The sequence below is a fragment of the Mirounga angustirostris genome, unplaced genomic scaffold (assembly GCF_029215605.1).
Source record: "Mirounga angustirostris isolate CCGP_5_RB_7025 unplaced genomic scaffold, mMirAng1.0.hap1 SCAF_5, whole genome shotgun sequence".
Classification (NCBI taxonomy): Eukaryota; Metazoa; Chordata; class Mammalia; order Carnivora; family Phocidae; genus Mirounga; species Mirounga angustirostris.
This window is the reverse complement of record NW_026991713.1, coordinates 49,152,641-49,171,476: the sequence shown is the minus strand read 5'-3', so window position 1 is coordinate 49,171,476 and position 18,836 is coordinate 49,152,641. Positions and strand designations below refer to the sequence as shown.

Here is an 18,836-nt window from a genome sequence, read left to right as displayed (position 1 = left end):
AAACAAAATCCAAATCATCATATCTTTGTAGGTTCCCTACACTGAAAGATAATAGTTTGGTTGGTATGTTTTTTATCATCTTGGTTTAACAGATACTGAAAGCCTTACATTGAACAAAGCTATTGTTCAAATGAAGTCACTGACAGGAAGAGAACTGAAAACTTGTGATTCAAGAGCTTGATGTCTCTGAACCACATAGCAGCCACAGAATAAACGGAGGCAGGTGGTTTTATAATCAATCCTTTTATCCAGATATGTATAATTCCACAATGACTTTGGGGCTCTTAAATCTGATGCAAATTAGCCTAGGTAAGTTTCTAGGCTATGTTGATAATTACTTTTTTCAAATATTTGTAACCAATTGTTAACATTACCAAATATTTATTTATTTATTTATTTATTTATTTTGATTTTATTTATTTATTTGTCAGAGAGCAAGCACAAGCAGGGGGAGATGCAGGCAGAGGGAGAAGCAGGTTCCCTGTCAATCAAGGAGCCTGATGTGGGACTCAATCCCAGGACCCTAGGATCATGACCTGAGCCGAAGGTAGACGCTTAACCGACTGAGCCACCCAGGCATCCCACCAAATATTTATTTTTAGCATGAGAAATTTGTTAACATCCCCTCTTCTCATGAGATACAGGGATCTCCAAACATCCTAGAACTCACCTCAGGTAACTGCATCTCCCACAATACCCTGAAGAGCTCAACTTCTCTTGTATGTGATCTTGTAATTAGTACACTCATCTAGATTTCACAGTTCTAAATATAGCTGCCATCACAGTTCTATATATAGCCGACAGTTACTTTTATAGATACTCTTAAAATCTACTATCACCATGCCAAGTAGGTATTATTATTATTATTATCAGAATTTATTGTTATTCTGATATTCCGACCTTGGGGGAGAAGGGAGGAAACCAAGCAGATACCTTGGGAATTTAGGAAGAAATAGAGAATGGATCTTAGGAGGACAGAGAAGCACTGATAAACAGTCAAATGACAGTTTACATGAAATAGGATCCTGGGAAAATTAGTTGTTAAAGAGATGCTTTCGGGGGGAGAAACTACTGCATTAAACCAATGGCCTTAATCTAAGTATGATTAATGATTATGCTGAAATTTGAGATTATCTACCATGCAATCAACCATATCTAAAGAAAAAAATGATGTAGTTAAGAATGCATGTATATATGAAATCCAGCCTTAGAACAAAGAACAATGCTATATAATAACATTATAAATGTTTTCCTAAAAAATATATAAGCATTCCCTAGTAGGCTTGCCATCTAACTCTGCAGCCCTTTGGTTTCAGTAATAAGCAGGGAAATTGATTAAGTACTACTTCCTGTATTTGATATTAAGAAAAAACAAATGGCATAATAAATTATTCAATTAAAGGCCGTTTTTTATTTCATTCCATTAGAGTGCAATGAATTGGCTTAGAAAAAAAAATAGGGCAAAATATACTAATCTTCGTTTTACTGGCATGTTATTACACACTAGTAAAACCAATTGGACTCATCTAGGACCAGAAAGAGGCTGTTTAAAGGATGTTGCCTTCAGTACTTTTTTAAGACTCAAGAATGAAAAGAAAAAAAAACAGTACAGATAATGAAGTGCGTAAACTATTCATATTTATTTTTTAAAAAACCACCTTGTCTTTGGCACAACTTCTTCAAATGCCATAAGTAACAAAAACAAAAGTTTTTGTTTTGTTTCGTTTTGTTTACTTAAAGCAATTATATTAAAGCAATATAATTTGGTGGTATGTCCTGGTACTAAGTGCTAATACACTCTACCCTTGACTTTGAATAGCTTTAGCCTCTAGATAGAGGGGAGGAGATAGGCCCATCTCTTTCCCACCATGGTTCTTCATAATGCCAACCCACCTGTTCCCTTTATTCATTTAGCAAATAGTAAGTATCCGCCCAGTGCCTGGCACCATTGGTAGGCAGTGTGAACACAAACAAGAAGGCTGTCACATAGGTGATGATAAAACAACCATCATATTTCAAAATATCAAGAAAAAGGTTTTCACGGTAAAACATTCCTCTATCATCTCTGCTTTAAAACCATCTGACATATCATCAACAGAGGTATATTTTAGCAGAAAGTATTTGTAGCCTTAGACATGAAAGAGCACTTTTCAAGGGCCAGTCCACAGATTGCCAATGATAGAAGAGAAACTCCCTGGTCACCTGCCAGTTACCTTTCTCAGGGTGGGAGGAGTCTATTTAGGTCCCCAATTCTTCTTTAACCCCATAGGGGAGACCAGGAATGATATGGTATCAAAATGATTCCTGGTTCTTCTTCCCTAGAATCAAAATCCTTAAATTCAAACATAAGCCCCAAAAAGCAATGGAAACCTGCATGTGAACATAACTACTCTATCATCTGAAAATCATTTCTCTTGCTCTCTTAGTAACATTGCCTCAGAACCTCAATTCATGAGAACGTACTATGAGCCAAGCACTCTTCTGTGTGTTAGAGGTACAGCAGTAACCAAACAGACAAAAATCCTTGCCCTCTGGGAGCTTCCATTAACAATAAACAATAGGAATATACAGTATACAAATAAATAAGTAAATAGTATGTCATATCATCCTATGGAAAAAATTAAAGCAAGAAAAAGAAGGAGTGTTGAGGGGCGCCTGGGTGGCTCAGTCGTTAAGCGTCTGCCTTCGGCTCAGGTCATGATCCCAGGGTCCTGGGATCGAGCCCCACATCGGGCTCCCTGCTCCGTGGGGAAGCCTGCTTCTCCCCTCCTTCTCCCCCTGCTTGTGTTCCCTCTCTCGCTGTGTCTCTCTCTGTCAATAAATAAATAAAAATCTTCTTTAAAAAAAAAAAAAAGGAGTGTTGAGAAGGTTGCAATTTCAAATAAGGTAGTAAGGGAAGGCCTCACTAGGGAACTGACATTATTTAAAGACTTGAAGAAGGTGAGAGAGGAAGTCGTACAAGCAGAGGGAGGAGCAGGTGCAAAGAAAGACCCTGAAACAGGAACAAATTGGGTGTTTCTAAGGCCAACGTGACTGCAGTAGATTAAAGGAGGGAGCTGGGGCGCCTGGGTGGCTCAGTCATTAAGCGTCTGCCTTCGGCTCAGGTCATGGTCCCCAGGTCCTGGGATCAAGCCCCGCATTGGGCTCCCCACTATGCAGGAACCCTGCTTCTCCCTCTCCCACTCCCCCTGCTTGTGTTCCCTCTCTCGCTGTGTCTCTCTCTGTCAAATAAATAAATAAGATCTTAAAAAAAAAAAAAAAGATTAAAGGGGGGGCTAGGACAGGAAAATAAGGATAAGTGGGTAACAGAGACTATGTAGGGCCTGGATATGTAGGGCCTTCTACTTTGGTTTTCACTCTGGGTGAGATGGGGCACTATTAAAGTGTTTTGAGCAGATCTGACATATTTTTAAAGTATCACTCTGGCTGTTCTGCAGTGACTTGTTATGAGAACAAAGGACACAGGGACAAATAGAAATCCAGTTAGGAAGAAAATGCAATAATCTAGGTAAATACAAATGATGGTGGCTAACGGAGTTGGACATGGTAGAGGTAGGTGATGATTATCAGATTCTAGATACATTTTGAAGGTGAAATCAACAGGATTTTCTCACACTAGATGTGAAGTATGAAGAAGTAGAGGAATCGAGGGAGATACCAGATGCTTTGCCATAAGCAAGCCGTAAGATGGATGTGCCACTTACAAAGTGAGCAAAACCAGAGAGGAGCAGGTTTGAAGAAGAGAGTAGGAGCTTGATTTTGGATATTTTAGGTGTAAGATGTCTGCCTGTTAGACATTCAAATGGAGACACTGAAAGTCAGGGAATTTGGGAGCCAGGGGTTAAGAGAAAGGAGTAGGTTGAAGATACACACTGGTACAGAGTATCAATGAGACTAGATGAAAGCACAAAAGAACAGGAGGTACAAGGACCAAATGCTGATGCACTCCAATATTTAGACATCAAGGACCTGAGGAAAATAACACCAAAAGAGACCAAGAAGGAGTAGCTAATGAGGGAAGAGGAAAAGTAGGACAATGTGAAAGCCCAACAGCCCCATGAATGAAGTGTTTCCAGAATGGGGGTGGTTAATTATCTCCGATTCTGCCTACCGGTCAAGTCATATGTGATTGAGAACTGGCTACTAGATTTAACAATATGGAGGTCATTGGTTATCTTGGTAGAAGAAGATAGACTATGGCACAAAAACCGGATTGGACTCGATTCAAGAGAGAATAAAGAACTATTACAGAGTGAAAATAGGGACATCTCTCAAGGGATTTTGCTACTAAGGGGAGGAGAAAATTGTAGTGGCAACTGGAGGAATTGAGAGTGAAAAGAGGTGAAAAAGTAGGTGAAATAACATCACGGATGTATGTGGAATGGCAATAATTCAGTAGAGAGGGACACTGATAATGCTGGAGAGAGGGGAGAATATGCTGGAGCCATGTCCTCGAGTGGGCAAGAGGGAATGGGATCCTGTGCACAAGGTGAGCGCTGGTCTTGCATCGGAGCACAGAGTTCAGCCATAGTAACAGGAGTGAAGACAGAATATATGGGCAGAGACACAGACAGAAATTCTCTTCTAACTGCTTCTATTTTCTAAGTGAAATAGGAGTAGGAAGCAAAGTTGTCAGCTGAGGTGAGAATGGAAGAGGAGGTGTTGAAGACTCGAGGAAACAGGGAAGATGAGGAGGCATCAGTCATCTAGGCGGGCAGAGGCATGAATGAACTGACCAAGAAAATGCAGCCTGATAAACTGGCAGCACGAAAGGCCCACTAGGGATTAGTGATCCCAAATTAAAGTGAAACCAGTCAGCCTGACGGAGTGTTTTTCTCCAACCACATTAAACGGCACAGGAAGAAACCAGAGTGGCAGCGAGTGGAGCTGAACCAGGTTTTCCAGATGAGCTCTACAAAATGAGAGAGGGATGTGGATCCACCTAAGAGACTGGTTATATGATGTAAGAGGAATTTAAGTTGGGAAGAAGGGAAATGAGGACACGAGAGGGGCGTGGCTAGTATGCATAAAGAGGGAAGAGTCAACGGATTTTAGGTCCTTCTGGGATTGACAGTAGGGGAAAGACAGGTGCCATGTGGAGAGCAGGATGCCTGAAAATGAGGTAACGGGTGGCTGGGTGGCAGTCATGGTTAATGACGTGTTTTAGGGCAGCTAGTCTCAAACATGTTGGTTTCTGGAGGGTTTTACATTCCGAGAAACGAGTGCGTGTCCCAAAAAGGTTTTGGTTATGCGAGTTATGTCTACTAGTATTTACCTATCAATATTAGAACAGGGAATTTTTAAGCACAAGAATATGCAAGCATGCATTCCATTAGCCGCCAAAATGAAGATGTTCATCGCATCGTGCAGCTTCTGGAAAATGACACTGTGCACCCCCAAGACAAGGAAATTAAAAGGCAAATAATGTCTTCATGTTATCGTGGACCTAGTTTTGGCCTCACAGACTCTCTGAAAGTGCAGCCCCCAGAGGCCACTGGACCTCACTTTGAGAAGTGCCGGTCGAAGATGTGGCCCCAGAAGCGAGCAGCGGTGGATATGACCACTGAAAGAGGAAAGACACAGGACAGAGAAACCAAGAAACTGGAGGGACAACGTATACGAATACTGAACTCAGAAGAATCGTGACAGAAATAGTACGGGGCAAGTGGCAGAGAGCCAGCAGTGAAAATGGTCACCCGCCGCAGACAAGTGCTGAGAGCAGGGAGAAGTGGCTTGTAGACTCTGCAATGGCATGAGATTCAAAATGAGGCATTTTTAGAAAGGAGGGAAGGACAACAGATGGGAAAGAGCAAAGAAGAACAAAAAAGACCTACCCCTCCTCCAGGAGAATGTGAAAGACTACAAAGGAAGAAATGCCCTGACGGAGGGCCACGCATCAGTCAGACCAAGAAAGGGAAGGGGAAGTTCACGGAGGAGGCTGAGAATATAAAGGATTTTGCTGATGATACACAATGAGTTCCAGGGATTGCAATAGAACAGGAAGTCAGGGATCCAAAAAGGGGCCATACAGCACCTGTTCCACTTACTATTGCCAGGTCACAAACTACCCTGAAACTTAGCTGCTTTTTAAGAACCATTTAATTATGCTGATAGCGTCTGTAGGTCAGGAATTCAGACATGACACAGAGAAAATGGCTTGCATCGATTCCATGCTGCTCTGGGGCCCCAGCTAGGAATACGGGGAGGCCAGAGCACTCAACGACTGAGGGCTGAAATTACCTAACGGCTCATTTACGCACATGTCTGGCACCTAGGCTGGGAAGACTGAGACCAGGATTGCCAACCAGAGCACCTACATGTGGCCTCTCCAACGGAACTCACATCCCCTTTAGAAGCAGGAGAGCCAGGTGGTGGCTCAGAGCTCCAAACGCAAGTGCTGCATCCAACAAGGGGGAAGCTGTCTCGTCTGTTGAACCCCAGCCTCAGAAGGCACACGGCATCAGGTCCAGCAGACCCTACTGGCTAAAGCAGCCACACGCCTGCCCAGATTCAAACGCAGGGGACACAGACACTCAATGGGAAAACTGTCAGAAACTTTGGTGGCTGCATTTTAAAACCATCTTCTAAGTACATCACCTTCTGTTCCAAAGGAGCAGTTTCCAGATGCTGAAAGATGAAATGTATAGGAACGTGATATAAACCATTGACTAATTTTCTGTTCCTGCCTGTTATGGACTGAACGTCTATGTCCCTGTGTTGAAGCCCTTCCCCCCCAGCATGGCTGTACCTGGAGATGGGGCCTCTAAGGAAGTAAGGTTAAATGACATCATAAGAGTGGGGCCCCGATCACACAGGATTAGTGTCCTTATAGGAAGAGACAGTAGAGAGTTTTCTCCACCCCCTCTACCTCCACCCAGTCTGTGGTATTTTATGAAATCCCAAGAAGGCTAAGACACTGTCCTCCTTCCTTTTTCAATATGATGAGTAGAGACTGAAAGGGTGGGGTTTTGAGTAAATGAAGTCATTGAATGGAGAGCCCAGATGACACCCAATAATATTATATACTGTTGAGAAAACAAGACTACTCTTTATTGGTAGGGCTTTCATATACACACACACACACACACACACACAAGCATTATATATCAGTTCAAGTTTACGAACAAAGCCTGATGAGGTGCTTTCTCAGCAGATGCAGCAACTCTACAGGTGTCTGATTCTAGCCTGGCAAATTTTCATCCTCCTAACTAAAATTATAGGGGGAAAAAAGTGAAACAGTAACAAAAAAACTAAATTTATATTGCCTTGTTCAAGGTTTTCATTTAATGAAAATGTGCTCTGCACATACTAGAAAATTATACATTTAAAAAGAAACACTTGAATTCGTCTGAAAAATCTAATTTTAGATGCCATTCGCTTTTAGTCAACAATCTTGACACTTCTGGAAAGGGCAATGTAGAAATCCTTCTGACTGTCGAAGTGTGACTTCACGAGCATGTTAGCGTACTCTGCTCAATCTTTGTCACAGAATTTATGAGTATCAGTAATAGGAGATATAAATACTTGACGTCAGAAGATATCAACAAGGAAAACTATTCACAGATTATATATCAGAATAAACAAACAAATACATTATTATCTGAATATTCACCTGTTATCTTCTACTGTTTTGTTGTTGTTTAATGTACTAAAAGGCAAAATCTATATACCTTAACTTTTTCTCAAATGATTAACTGTACCTAAAAAACAGACAAACTACTAATTTTATGCTGTCAAACTCTGTATCGAATTTTCATATTGTCTGCTATATTCAACAACTGTGAAAACAAAATAAACACTTAGTAAAATAATAATTCTAACATCAGTTCATACAAGAAGTCTTAAGTCTATAGTGATCTCTTCCAAACATCTTTATTCAAAATACAAAATAAACCTCTAAAACACATCAATATCTAATAGCTAATGCACATTGCCATTACACTCCCAGTCGTGAGAAGAAATACGTCAGTTCTCGTGTTCACACATTTGCTGATGCAATATAAAGGGCAGATTTCTAGTAAAGCTATTAAGTGAGAGAGGTGTGCATACCAGGGAGACCAACAGAAGGTACTGGTCAAAATTACTCAGCAGCTTCAAGCTACATCATCTCTGGGCTGTTTGTTTCTTTCTTCTCTGACATTCAGATCTTAGGGAAAGATGCCCATCTAAAATAGGAACAGGACTCTTCCCTGTGATCCTTCACTCAGCCTTCTGACTCTTGTCCCTTCCGGTTTTGAGTTTTCAAGGCACTGAAGCCACTGCCGATAGCTGGCACAGCAGAGAATGGAAAAAAAGAGGAAGGGGCAGGGGGACAGATGATCAGATACAAGGGTCCAGTACTCTGCAAGGACTCAACACTCCTTGACAAGTGCAAAAGGAGGGAAAAACTACCACCCGGATAGCTTTGCGGGCACGGGTGCACTTTGGCCCATGACCCTCATCACCCAGCATGATGGTTATTTGGTGCAGGCAGCATCCAACACGATATCGGAGCAGTACAATGGTGGTATCTGCCAGGCTAGAATCAGACACCTGTAGAGTTGCTGCACCTGCTGAGAAAGCACCTCATCAGGCTTTGTTCGTGAACTTGAACTGATATATAATGCGTGTGTGTGTGTGTGTGTGTGTGTGTGTGTGTGTGTGTACGGTATTGGAGCAATACAATGGTGGTATCTGCAGAAGGTGCTGTAGGACAGGTCTGGATGAGGGCGCCTCCCAAGATCCCACAAACTCCATCATGATTCAAGGGAAGAGTGAAGCGCTTGCTGGCTCCCAGGAGGGATGCAGAAATCCTGACAGGACTGCTACCTAGGAAAAGGCCTAGTTCTGACAAGAAGGGCACAGGCTACAAGGATCTCACAAGTAGGCACAATGGCGAGGTCCAGGAAGTCCAAATCAGCTGCCAGGATGACATTCAAAGACCAAACGGGAACAGTCTCATTTCAGTGGGGACCAGGGCACAACGCCCAGTCACCAAGCATGCCAAGTCCACAGCAGTGGACGCAGTGAGGGTCAGACAATGAATAAAATGCCCTTCACCCAGTGCCATGAAGATACTAAGCTGTCCCCTTCAGAGAATGAGAGAAGAGAAAACCCCTGAGAAATGAGAGCAATGACCAAAGAGCTTTTAAACTAAAGACTAATATGCTCTTAATTAATAAGACCAGATGTTTTCCAACTTCAATATGAATGGGATCTCAAAGGCAAGGTGCGAGCAGCTATAGAAAATAAATCGTGTCGTTTGTATATCTTAAAACTAGCGTGTACATTTTTACACACACACCTTTCTTCCATCCTTCTGAACCCTCCTCCCTCACCCCAGCTACATAAACATATTCAAAACCAGTACTATTCGAAGTGTGGTCTGTTGTCAGTGTCAGTCAAGAAACTGTTTATTACTCGTCCATGGTTATATAAATACTGAGGATGAAGATAGGTGTTCAGAAATTCATATAGCAATCTGGCACTGCCCCAACATCCAAGTCTGGGATTAATGACCTCATCTCACTGAACGGGGTATAGACAAATACTGGTGTGGTCAGACTCAGATGACTCAGGTGAGACACAGTACACTCACGGTGCTATACTGGACCATATATCAGACTGGGATAAAAAGAGCCCTTCAGGGGCGCCTGGGTGGCTCAGTCGGTTAAGCGACTGCCTTCGGCTCAGGTCATGATCCTGGAGTCCCCGGATCGAGTCCCGCATCGGGCTCCCTGCTCGGCGGGGAGTTTGCTTCTCCCTCTGACCTTCTTCCCTCTCGTGCTCTCTTTCATTCTCTCTCTCAAATAAATAAATAAAATCTTTAAAAAAAGAGCCCTTCACCAGGAATAGTGTAAGAAGCACTAATGTAGGGGGTGCCTGGATGACTCAGGTGGTTAAGTATATGATTCTTGGCTTCGGCTCAGGTCATGATCTCAGGGTCATGAGATTAGCACTCTCTCTCTCTCTCCCTCCACCCTTCCACCCACTTGTGCGCAGGCGCTGTCTCCCTCAAATAAATAAGTCTTTAAAAAAAAAAAAAAAAGAAGCACTAAAGTAGATCAGCATGCAGCCTAACACTGCTACCAACTGCAATGCCAACACTGGGTTTTGTATTTAGGATCACTTTGATGCAAAACAGACCAATAAGAATGGAGGACTTCACATGTAAATGATGTGTTCATGCCTAGGAAAGACCAAGTGACAACAGATTGTTAAAACCAAGGTTCCAAAGGAGTTCAGCCAGGAAAAAAAAAAAAAAAAAGCGATGCTATAACTTTCCAAAGCAGCATGTGACAGTTTACTTTCCACAGCAGCAAGCACCATATCCACACTCCAAGAGCGAATTTAGTTTCAGGCAAACAATATCAAGTCACATGAAATGTACGTGGCTAATTTGGAAGTTATTGATTTTTTAGTAGTTTTGTTTGTATTTCATCTGTAAAATTCATTTTGGTTCTGTGGTTGTACCAGAGCTATAAGCATCAGGAGTTTACACCTAGTTTTAGGTTAGTACATATTTAAGTAGCATAATAAAAATGAGGTCAGCAGTAGAGATTTGCAAGACATTTTTTCTCCCGTAAAAAGGTTCCATACATGATTTCAATTTGAGAAGTAATGGTCCCTTGAATACTGGGTTGAGATCAGAAGCCCAGACTGGAGAGAGGCAGAAACCCAACAACCGGGCACAGGTGGCCAGGTCTACTTGGCATCTGAGCTGGACTTTTCCAAGGGCAGTCAGGGAAGAGGTTGTCTTGACTGTGCAGCTTTGTATGTGTTGTCATTTAGTTGCATCATTTGAGTTGTTTTGAAACAAATGGGAGCCTAATGGAGAAACCTCAAAACACAGCCGAACTTCATTTTGGAAGACTGAGAATTTAAAATTTTTTTAAAGATATTTTTTATTTTTAAGTAATCTCAATACCCAACTGGGGGCTCGAACTTACAAGCCTAAGATCAAGAGTCACATGCTTTACCAACCAAGCCAACAAGGTGCCCTGAGAATTAAGATTTTTACTTTTTACTTCTCCCCTTTGTAATATAACAGCTTTTACCCCCATAACATAACCCCAGGACATGTGTATGCCAAGAACCATCCTACCTTCAGAGATGAGAAAAGGGAGGTTCAGAGGGGAGTCTGTGTCTAGGCCAAACAATCAGGAATATGGCTAAGAGAGGACCTGAACCCCAGTTTTCTAATTTTGAGTCCCATATAAGAAGCATTTTTTTTCTTTTATTATGTTATGTTGATCACCATACATTACATCATTAGTTTTTGATGTAGTGTTCCATGATTGTTTGCGTATAACACCCAGTGCTCCATTCAGTACGTGCCCTCTTTAATACCCATCACCAGGCTAACTCATCCCCCCACGCACCTCCCCTCTAAAACTCTCAGTTTGTTTCTCAGAGTCCATAGTCTCTCATGGTTCATCTCCCCCTCTGATTTCACCATTTTTAACCTTTATTCACAGAGCATTTAGCTGTTTTCAGAAAACAATAATATTAAAAACCCCACCCAATTCTATTACTAGGAAAGACATTTCCACAACATAGTAACTACCACTTTTCTCTTTCAATTAAAAAAAAAAATCACTTAAAATTCCATATTAGTTATAGAGGATTAACGCACAGAATAATAATTATTTTTCCTTTAGGATTAGACAGTATGTGAATTTTACATAATTTAAATAAAAAAAAAAACTAGTGCGCATTAAGCTATCACCATGATCCAATCACTTTGGTAGTCCTCTATTTTCACATTGTTCTATCAGATCACGTTCACATTTTTTCCCTACTTAAACTTGGTGAAGAGGAAATAAAGGCAATATGAGGTAGAAAGAATACCAGCCTCTGCATCAAGGCACTGGGTTTTAAGACACGACTCGGATTCTAATCACGATCTAAACCAGAGACCTACACCGCCCCCCACCTTGCCCCCACCGTGTTTCCCACATTTACTTGCGTACCAAATCCTCCTCCGGAGTATCTCTGCATGGCCTGAAACAGGGCATAGCCTCCTAGTGACCCCACCCCTTCCAGTCCCTCCCTTTTCCAATATTTTCTCCTTGCCTCCAGGGTGATCTTTCCAAGATATAGATCTGATCCCTTCACTTCTCTATCAGAAATCCTTTACTTAACCCAAACCTGATGGAGACAATCTGAACTCTTCAATCTGACATATAAAGTCCTTCCAAATCTGGCCCTCTCTAGTCTCATCTTCTCCACCCAGCTCCCCAGCTCATGGGGAAATGCATTTCATATCCTACACTCCATATGTATGGTCATATTCTACACTTAAGCCCCTTATGAAACCAATAGGGGTTCCTGGCATATTTTATTCTACAATGCTTTGGATCATGCCATGCCCGTTGCCTGAAATTTTTACCCTCACATCCCTGCCCAACCTTCTAAGTTCCACTCCTTCCTTCAAGTCTTTTAACACTTCCTCTGTACCACCTCCTCAGCACAGTCAATCCCTCTTCTCTGCTCCCTCGGCACTAATCTTTACAGAAGAGAGGCTGTACTGAGTTATTTGTCAAATTCATGACTCCCTAACTATATATAATAATCTCCTTGAACATGGAAACCATGATTTTCTCATCCCCAGTACCCATCATGGCAGTTAGTGGTTAATAAAAGTTTGCTGAATGTATGAAAAGAGTGGCCTTAAGAGTTTCTTCATCTTCATGTCAACCAGACTAGAATATATCAACAATCTCACCTTCATAACATTCTGTGTTTTAGTGCAGATTTTCACATCACAAAATGCTGGACTTTTTTTTACTAGTTTATGAAGTTTTTAGAGAATAAAAATTCATCATTTCATCAGCAGGACACCTTGAGGTGTTAAGTTTACAGATTTATATCAAGATATCATAAAAATAATGAGTTGCTCTTACGGAGCCCAGAACTACATGAAAGGTACTGTCATAAATTCCACATTTGTTAATTTCATTTAATCCTCCCATGAGGTAGATGTTATTTGTCCTCATCTTCAAGAAGAGAATACAAGGGCTTAGAGAACTTTTAAGTTTTAACTTTAAGACCACAGAGCTAGGAAGTGCTGAAGGGATTTAAACCCACTCTTGTTTGACTTCAGGTACCTTGCTGTCCACCACATTGCTGGGCAGAGCTAAGAAATCCAGCTAGGATACTAACCCTGTCTTCACATTCTTTTCAACACCTGATTTGCTGCTTAAAGTTTAATTACTGTTGAAATGAAAGGCGGTAAGAAATTCAATCAGGTGCATTTTAATTGGCAGAAATATTTAAAGAACATTAACTTTCCCATAAAACTGACAGTACCCTTTGGTCACTGACATGCCTAAACAAGTAGGTTTCTTGAATAAGGAAATTTGTATTGATAGGTTTTTATATTTATGTTTAAGCAACCTTGGAATTTATAAAGGAATACACTTTAATAAAAGATAAAACAAGAGATTCAAACCCAGGGTTTGTTTTTGCATTTGAATATCGTTCTCTTAGACATGTTCCTTTGTATTACTATACTTTTGTATTTTGTATTACTAAACTGCCATTATAATTTAAGTGAAAATAAGTTGATCAGATCCTAAATGCCTTAAGCCATCAGCCCTCATGCAACATTTACTCTAACAGCTATAATTCAATTCTCAGTATTCAGTTCTCAATATGATATTCAATTCTCAATATCCTTTACCAGCTTCAGTTGATACTTCTTTTTCTTGGTGAAAAAAACCAGTCAGGTTACTGCAGAAGAAAGCATTATCTGAAGTCCCTTTGTTTGGCTACTGGGCCTTCTGATAGATAGCTAGGCTGAGAGTTCAGATGGATAGCGTTAATTAAATAAAATGTTGCCAAAAGAGCAAATGCACAATGGCTATTAACGATACAGTAGTTTCCCAGTTCATAGCAGTGAGGAAAAATACCTAATTCTTGTTCATTCTTGCCTTCATGGCAAATACTCTTTGAAAAGAAGGAAAACTATGGAATTATATATATCAAATCTTTGGTGGAAAAGCCATTCTCTTAAATGACTATCTTTAAGTGTAGTCAAATAATTCTCCTTAAAAATATGTTGACATTTTAATCCTTATTGTTAGAGTTAATAAACCCCTCCGGTCAGTTTGTCAAAAGCCCAAAATACACTTCGGAAGCTTTGTCTCACTATATATAACTAAAACTCTTCTGATGAATTCTTGATGAAAGAATTAGTGTCAGTTTATTAGGTCCAAAAAAATCCATGTTTTATCTGTGTGTGTGTGTGTGTGTATGTGTACATATATAATGCTAAAAATTTCATCTCAAGAAATGTAATTTAACTTCTTTTTTTGCATTATCTCTTTAGAAACTGGTACCCTAAGGCTTGGCTTTTTAACTTTAGGCATTTTTTTTCATCCCGTGAGCATCAGTTTCTTCATCTGTCAGGGGAAATAATAATACCTACCTTACAAGCATGTGGTAAGGCTTATACCAAATAATGCATGTGAAGTGTCCAACACCATGCCCAAAGCATAGCAGACTCTCCATGCATTTTGATTTCTTCTCTTTTCCCCACAGCACTCCCCAGTCAAAAGTCAAATTTCAAACTGGAATTTTTGATAAGTAGGTTGTATAGAATAGGGTCACCAGATCTCATTGAGGTGTGGAAAATGAAACGGATCAAAGATATAATAAAGGCACACTACTTAAGCCCATGTGCTTTTTCATAGATATTTTATAAAACCTAAATTCTCTGTATCTAAAGAGATCCAAATACTCAGTCAACAAAACAGAAGCAAAACCCCAGATATGATAATTTCTACAGAAGTCCAAAGGGAAGTTCTCAAGTTTACTTGTATACCTCCAAAACTTAAGAACAGAAACACAAGGAGAAAGGGAGCTATACAAAATGCATACATTTTCCCCTGTTGAATACACACACACATACACACATGAACATTTACTAACCAGAGCCACGAAATCAGAAGGAAAGCTACAAGGCAAAGGAAGCATCATTAATTACTGAGATTTTCCTTAACAGCTATATTTCTATTACACATGATAAACTAATAAGCAGATTAAAACAACTAATACATTACTTAATTTAATTCGAGTGGGATAGTAAACAGTTTACAGAATAATTTCTCTTCTCCTAAAACATTTACCCAAAAGTGCATTAGGTGACTTCTAAATGGATTGGGTTTATCAGCTCAAGCTGAAAATCGGGGGAGGGGGAAGACAGAGAAATGTGTCCTGAATTTTAATAGTATGTCATTGTATGTGGGTGAATCTTAACATGTCATTTGGAAGTGACTGCATTTACTGCAACAACCCATATGTTACAGTTTCTCTGCTCAGCACTGCATGCAGTAGCAATAGTTCACTCAATATCATCTTGACAGAAGCCTTCAAGATGAACCCAAGTTATGAATGGTGTGTAGGTATGGCATGAAATTATACAGACTGGCCAACTCTCTCTTTGTATGTGATAATACTAAGAAGGCAGTTTCCCTAAATCTTTGAGTTGAGATTAGCATTTTTTTTAAAAGAATAATGTTAAGAAATGCTTGTTCAAATATGTGGTCCTTAATGAAACAGCAGTCTGTATTAATTTGCATTAAGTTTCAGGAAGAGAATTCCCTAAACAAAATCTACATGAAAAAATGTTATGCTAGAGTGGTCTCCATAATGGGTTTTAGAATGTTTAAATGTAAATTGCCGTGGGGGGGAGGGGAATGTGGAAAAAGCAATGGTTATATGAGCACAACCAACCTTAGAATTTAATGATAAGACATTAGAAATTGGAATTTTAGCCAATCTTATCCCTAGACAAAATTTAAAATGTATTTATTCCCTCTATGTTCATTATTTTCCTGACCAACCTGATAGTTCAATATTTTTGTTTATATTTAACAAGAACTAATTCAAAACTATTTGAATCATTTAAAGTTATAAATTCCAAGGGGAAAAAAAACTAAATACAAGCTGATTACAAATGCAAATAGAAAACATTGCTCATTACAATAATATTCACCCAAAAAAATAAGCCAATTACAAGCAGTGTCCTTTGACATATGCATTAAAAATCATGCAGCAGCTCAGTTAATTTAAATATGTATGCTTACATGTGCACACATACACACAACTGAAACACAAACACCAAGTAGGAGATTTTAAAAGAAAGAAACCACATATATTTCCCCAATGAATCAGGACCTCAAAAAGAAATGCGACAATCAAATCGGAAACAATACTAATTAGAAAGCATCACATAATATAAGCAAGAAGAAATCCTTAAGGTGTAAAAAGACACTAAGTGACAAACATCCTTGTTTCTCCTATTGGAAAAGATAAAGTAGAATACCCAATTTCTGACTCAGATTTTTATATTCTGGAGGAAATCCAGTCTTATCTCCACCAAGCAAATTAGGTGATCATCTTTCAAAGTTACCATATATTTCTAAAAGACATAGAAGTACATTTTGTCACAATCCAAAAATCTACCCATTTCACCATTCAGATAAAACTTGTTGGCAGTACTGCAATGTTTTTCTTAGCAAACAGATCCATTTAGTACCAAGTTCATCGTGACATTTAGTTGATAGGACAGATACTCCATGCTTGACAGAATGCTTTCATTTAGTGCTTTTACCTGGTTATAAATTATTGGTACCACTATTTGCAACTTTTAAGATATGATTTACTAAAGGGAAAAGCAGGGACATTTCTAAAGCAGGGGTGCCTTTTGAGTGGGTAAACATAAGGTCCCCTGCCAGAAAGAGTGCTGGAAAATGAATGCACATATCTAATAAGGAAGTGGTTTAAAAGGGATGAATTCCCTGAGTCATTAAACAGGATATAAACCAAAGACAGGTTGTGCCACCTAGAGAAAAACTGGAAATCGTACATTGCCTCTTCAGTAATAAGCATTATTTCAAAAGCCTGAAACTTTTGGCATGCCCAATAACCAAACCACCCTCCATACCAACCCATCAAGCTGCTGAAATTTAAGCTCCCCTGACAACTCTGCCTTCTCCACACACCAGATTTGCCTCCTCCTCCTTTCCTCACTCACCCACCCACACAGCACCGTTTAACCTCAGCACCGACTGTTGCCACAGCCCATGCGGACCCAGCATCCTGAAACACATCCTATTCTAAAGCGTTTTCCTCGAAGCCAGGGCCGGCAGGGGTGGGAGGAGCAGGGGAATAAACCCTGGGGGCCCTTGCTAGCCAGGGTCCCTCTGGATGCTAGCACAGCCACGCGCACACCTCTTTAGCCCCGGGGGGCCTGCATAGGAAATTCTGGTGCACTCAGTACATCATATCCAGGTTACCGAGCTGAACTCCCTGGCCAACCTCAGCACAATCCAAACAGCATGGCATGACCTCAACAGAACCAAGCCTTTGAGGTGCAAAGGGCCTTCAACTTTCCTCTCCTCGAGTTACTCAGAAGCAACGTGCCCAGCACACTTTGTCAGGCAGAAGCACAAAAGGTCTACAAGCAACCTGGCATGGACAGCCGCCTTTACAAAAGAAAATAGACAGTAATTATGAAAAGCCCGCAGTCCTGCGGTATTAACTTGACAGCGGGAACTGCGCTAGGGCATAACTCATCTCCCAGGCATCACTCCCAGCCCCAGACCCTCAGCCTAGGGACAGCATTCCCCCTCCTCCCCTCCCCCTCCGGAGACCTGCGGCAGCGCTCACATCCCGCCCCCAAGCTCTTCCTCCTCCTGCTCCTCCTCCTCACTGAATCTCCAGCAACTTTGGGCACCGTAGCACCATCGAAGCCCAGCCAGAGGCGGGGACACCGCGAAGGCGGCCGCGGGAGAAGGAAAGTTTGAAAAGTCACTTAAAACACCGCAGGACCCCCCCACCAGCACCCACCCCATAGAAAGGCGCGCGGGGCTCCACGTGCGGGCGGGCCCTGGTGAAGCCAGAGTACCCCCTACGTAACCCCCCCCCGAAAAATCTTTCCCCAAGCGAAAAGTTCCCTGCTGCTGCACCCTCCCTCTTTCCCCTTCTTCCCGTCCCCCCACCCCCCCGCAAAGAAATCTCTTCCAGTTCGCACGGCGCCGCCTCTATCCGCCCGCGGCCCCGGAGGGCGCGGCGCCCCTCCCCCGTCGGCCGGTGGACAGGTCGGGGGGAGCTGGGGGAGAGGGAGGCACCGGGGGCGGCCCCTGGCCCGGACCCCCCTTCCCTGCCTTCCCCCGCCCCGTCGCCTCACTCACCTCTCTCCTGCTCTTCCGCCTGCAAGCAGATGGGGATATTCTTCTTCCAGCCCGGCATGGTGTCCGCTCCCTGCGCTCGCTCTCGGGCTCGCTCTTCCTCGCTCGCTCTCCCCCTCTCCCCGGGACTCGCCGCGCCTTCTCGCTCGCCCTCTCGGGCGGGCCGCTGCGCGCTCGGGGCTGCTCAGCGGGGTTGGGGCGCCGAGGCGGCTCCCGGGCACATCGAGGCGGCGCCGCGCGCCCCGCGCTCGCCTCAAACTCGCCGGCGGCTCCGGGTGGCGGCGGCCGGGCCGGCCGGGCCGGGCCGGGCCGGGCTGCCTGGGCTGCAGCAGCGGCCGCCGCGGCGTGGCCGGGAGGCCGGGCCGGGGGCGGGGAACGCGTGCAGGCCGAGAGCTGGGGACTGCGGAGCCCCCGGGAGGTGGGCGCCGGCGGGAGGGGTGGGCTCGCGCCGCCGCCTCCTGCCCCTCCTCCTCCTCCTTCTTCTTCCCCTTCCTTGTCTCTCCGCCACCAGCAGGTGGGACTCGGAGCCGCCGCCGCACAAAGCTCCGCCGGCGGCAGGACTGAGGCTGCGGGCTCCCCGGGCGCCTCTCGGCGGAGCCTCCCCCGAGACGCGCGCGAGGCTGAGCGGGCACGGAGGGGGCGCGCGCGCTCACACCCTCC

The 18,836-nt window shown here is 42.6% G+C and overlaps 1 protein-coding gene across 10 annotated transcripts in view; it reads right to left on the bottom strand.

Annotated features, from left to right (window-relative positions):
* GRIP1 (glutamate receptor interacting protein 1) overlaps positions 1–18,531 on the bottom strand; it is a 661,409-nt gene extending 642,878 nt beyond the window's left edge. For all 10 annotated transcript variants that reach the window (XM_064590931.1, XM_064590925.1, XM_064590927.1 and 7 more), the window contains exon 1: positions 18,180–18,531. Coding sequence is in view for 9 of the 10 variants with exons in the window: in XM_064590925.1 (XP_064446995.1) it covers positions 18,180–18,237 (58 nt within the window). In the remaining variant the exon portion in view is untranslated. The remainder of the gene's footprint in view (positions 1–18,179) is intronic.
* Positions 18,532–18,836: the final 305 nt, after the last annotated feature.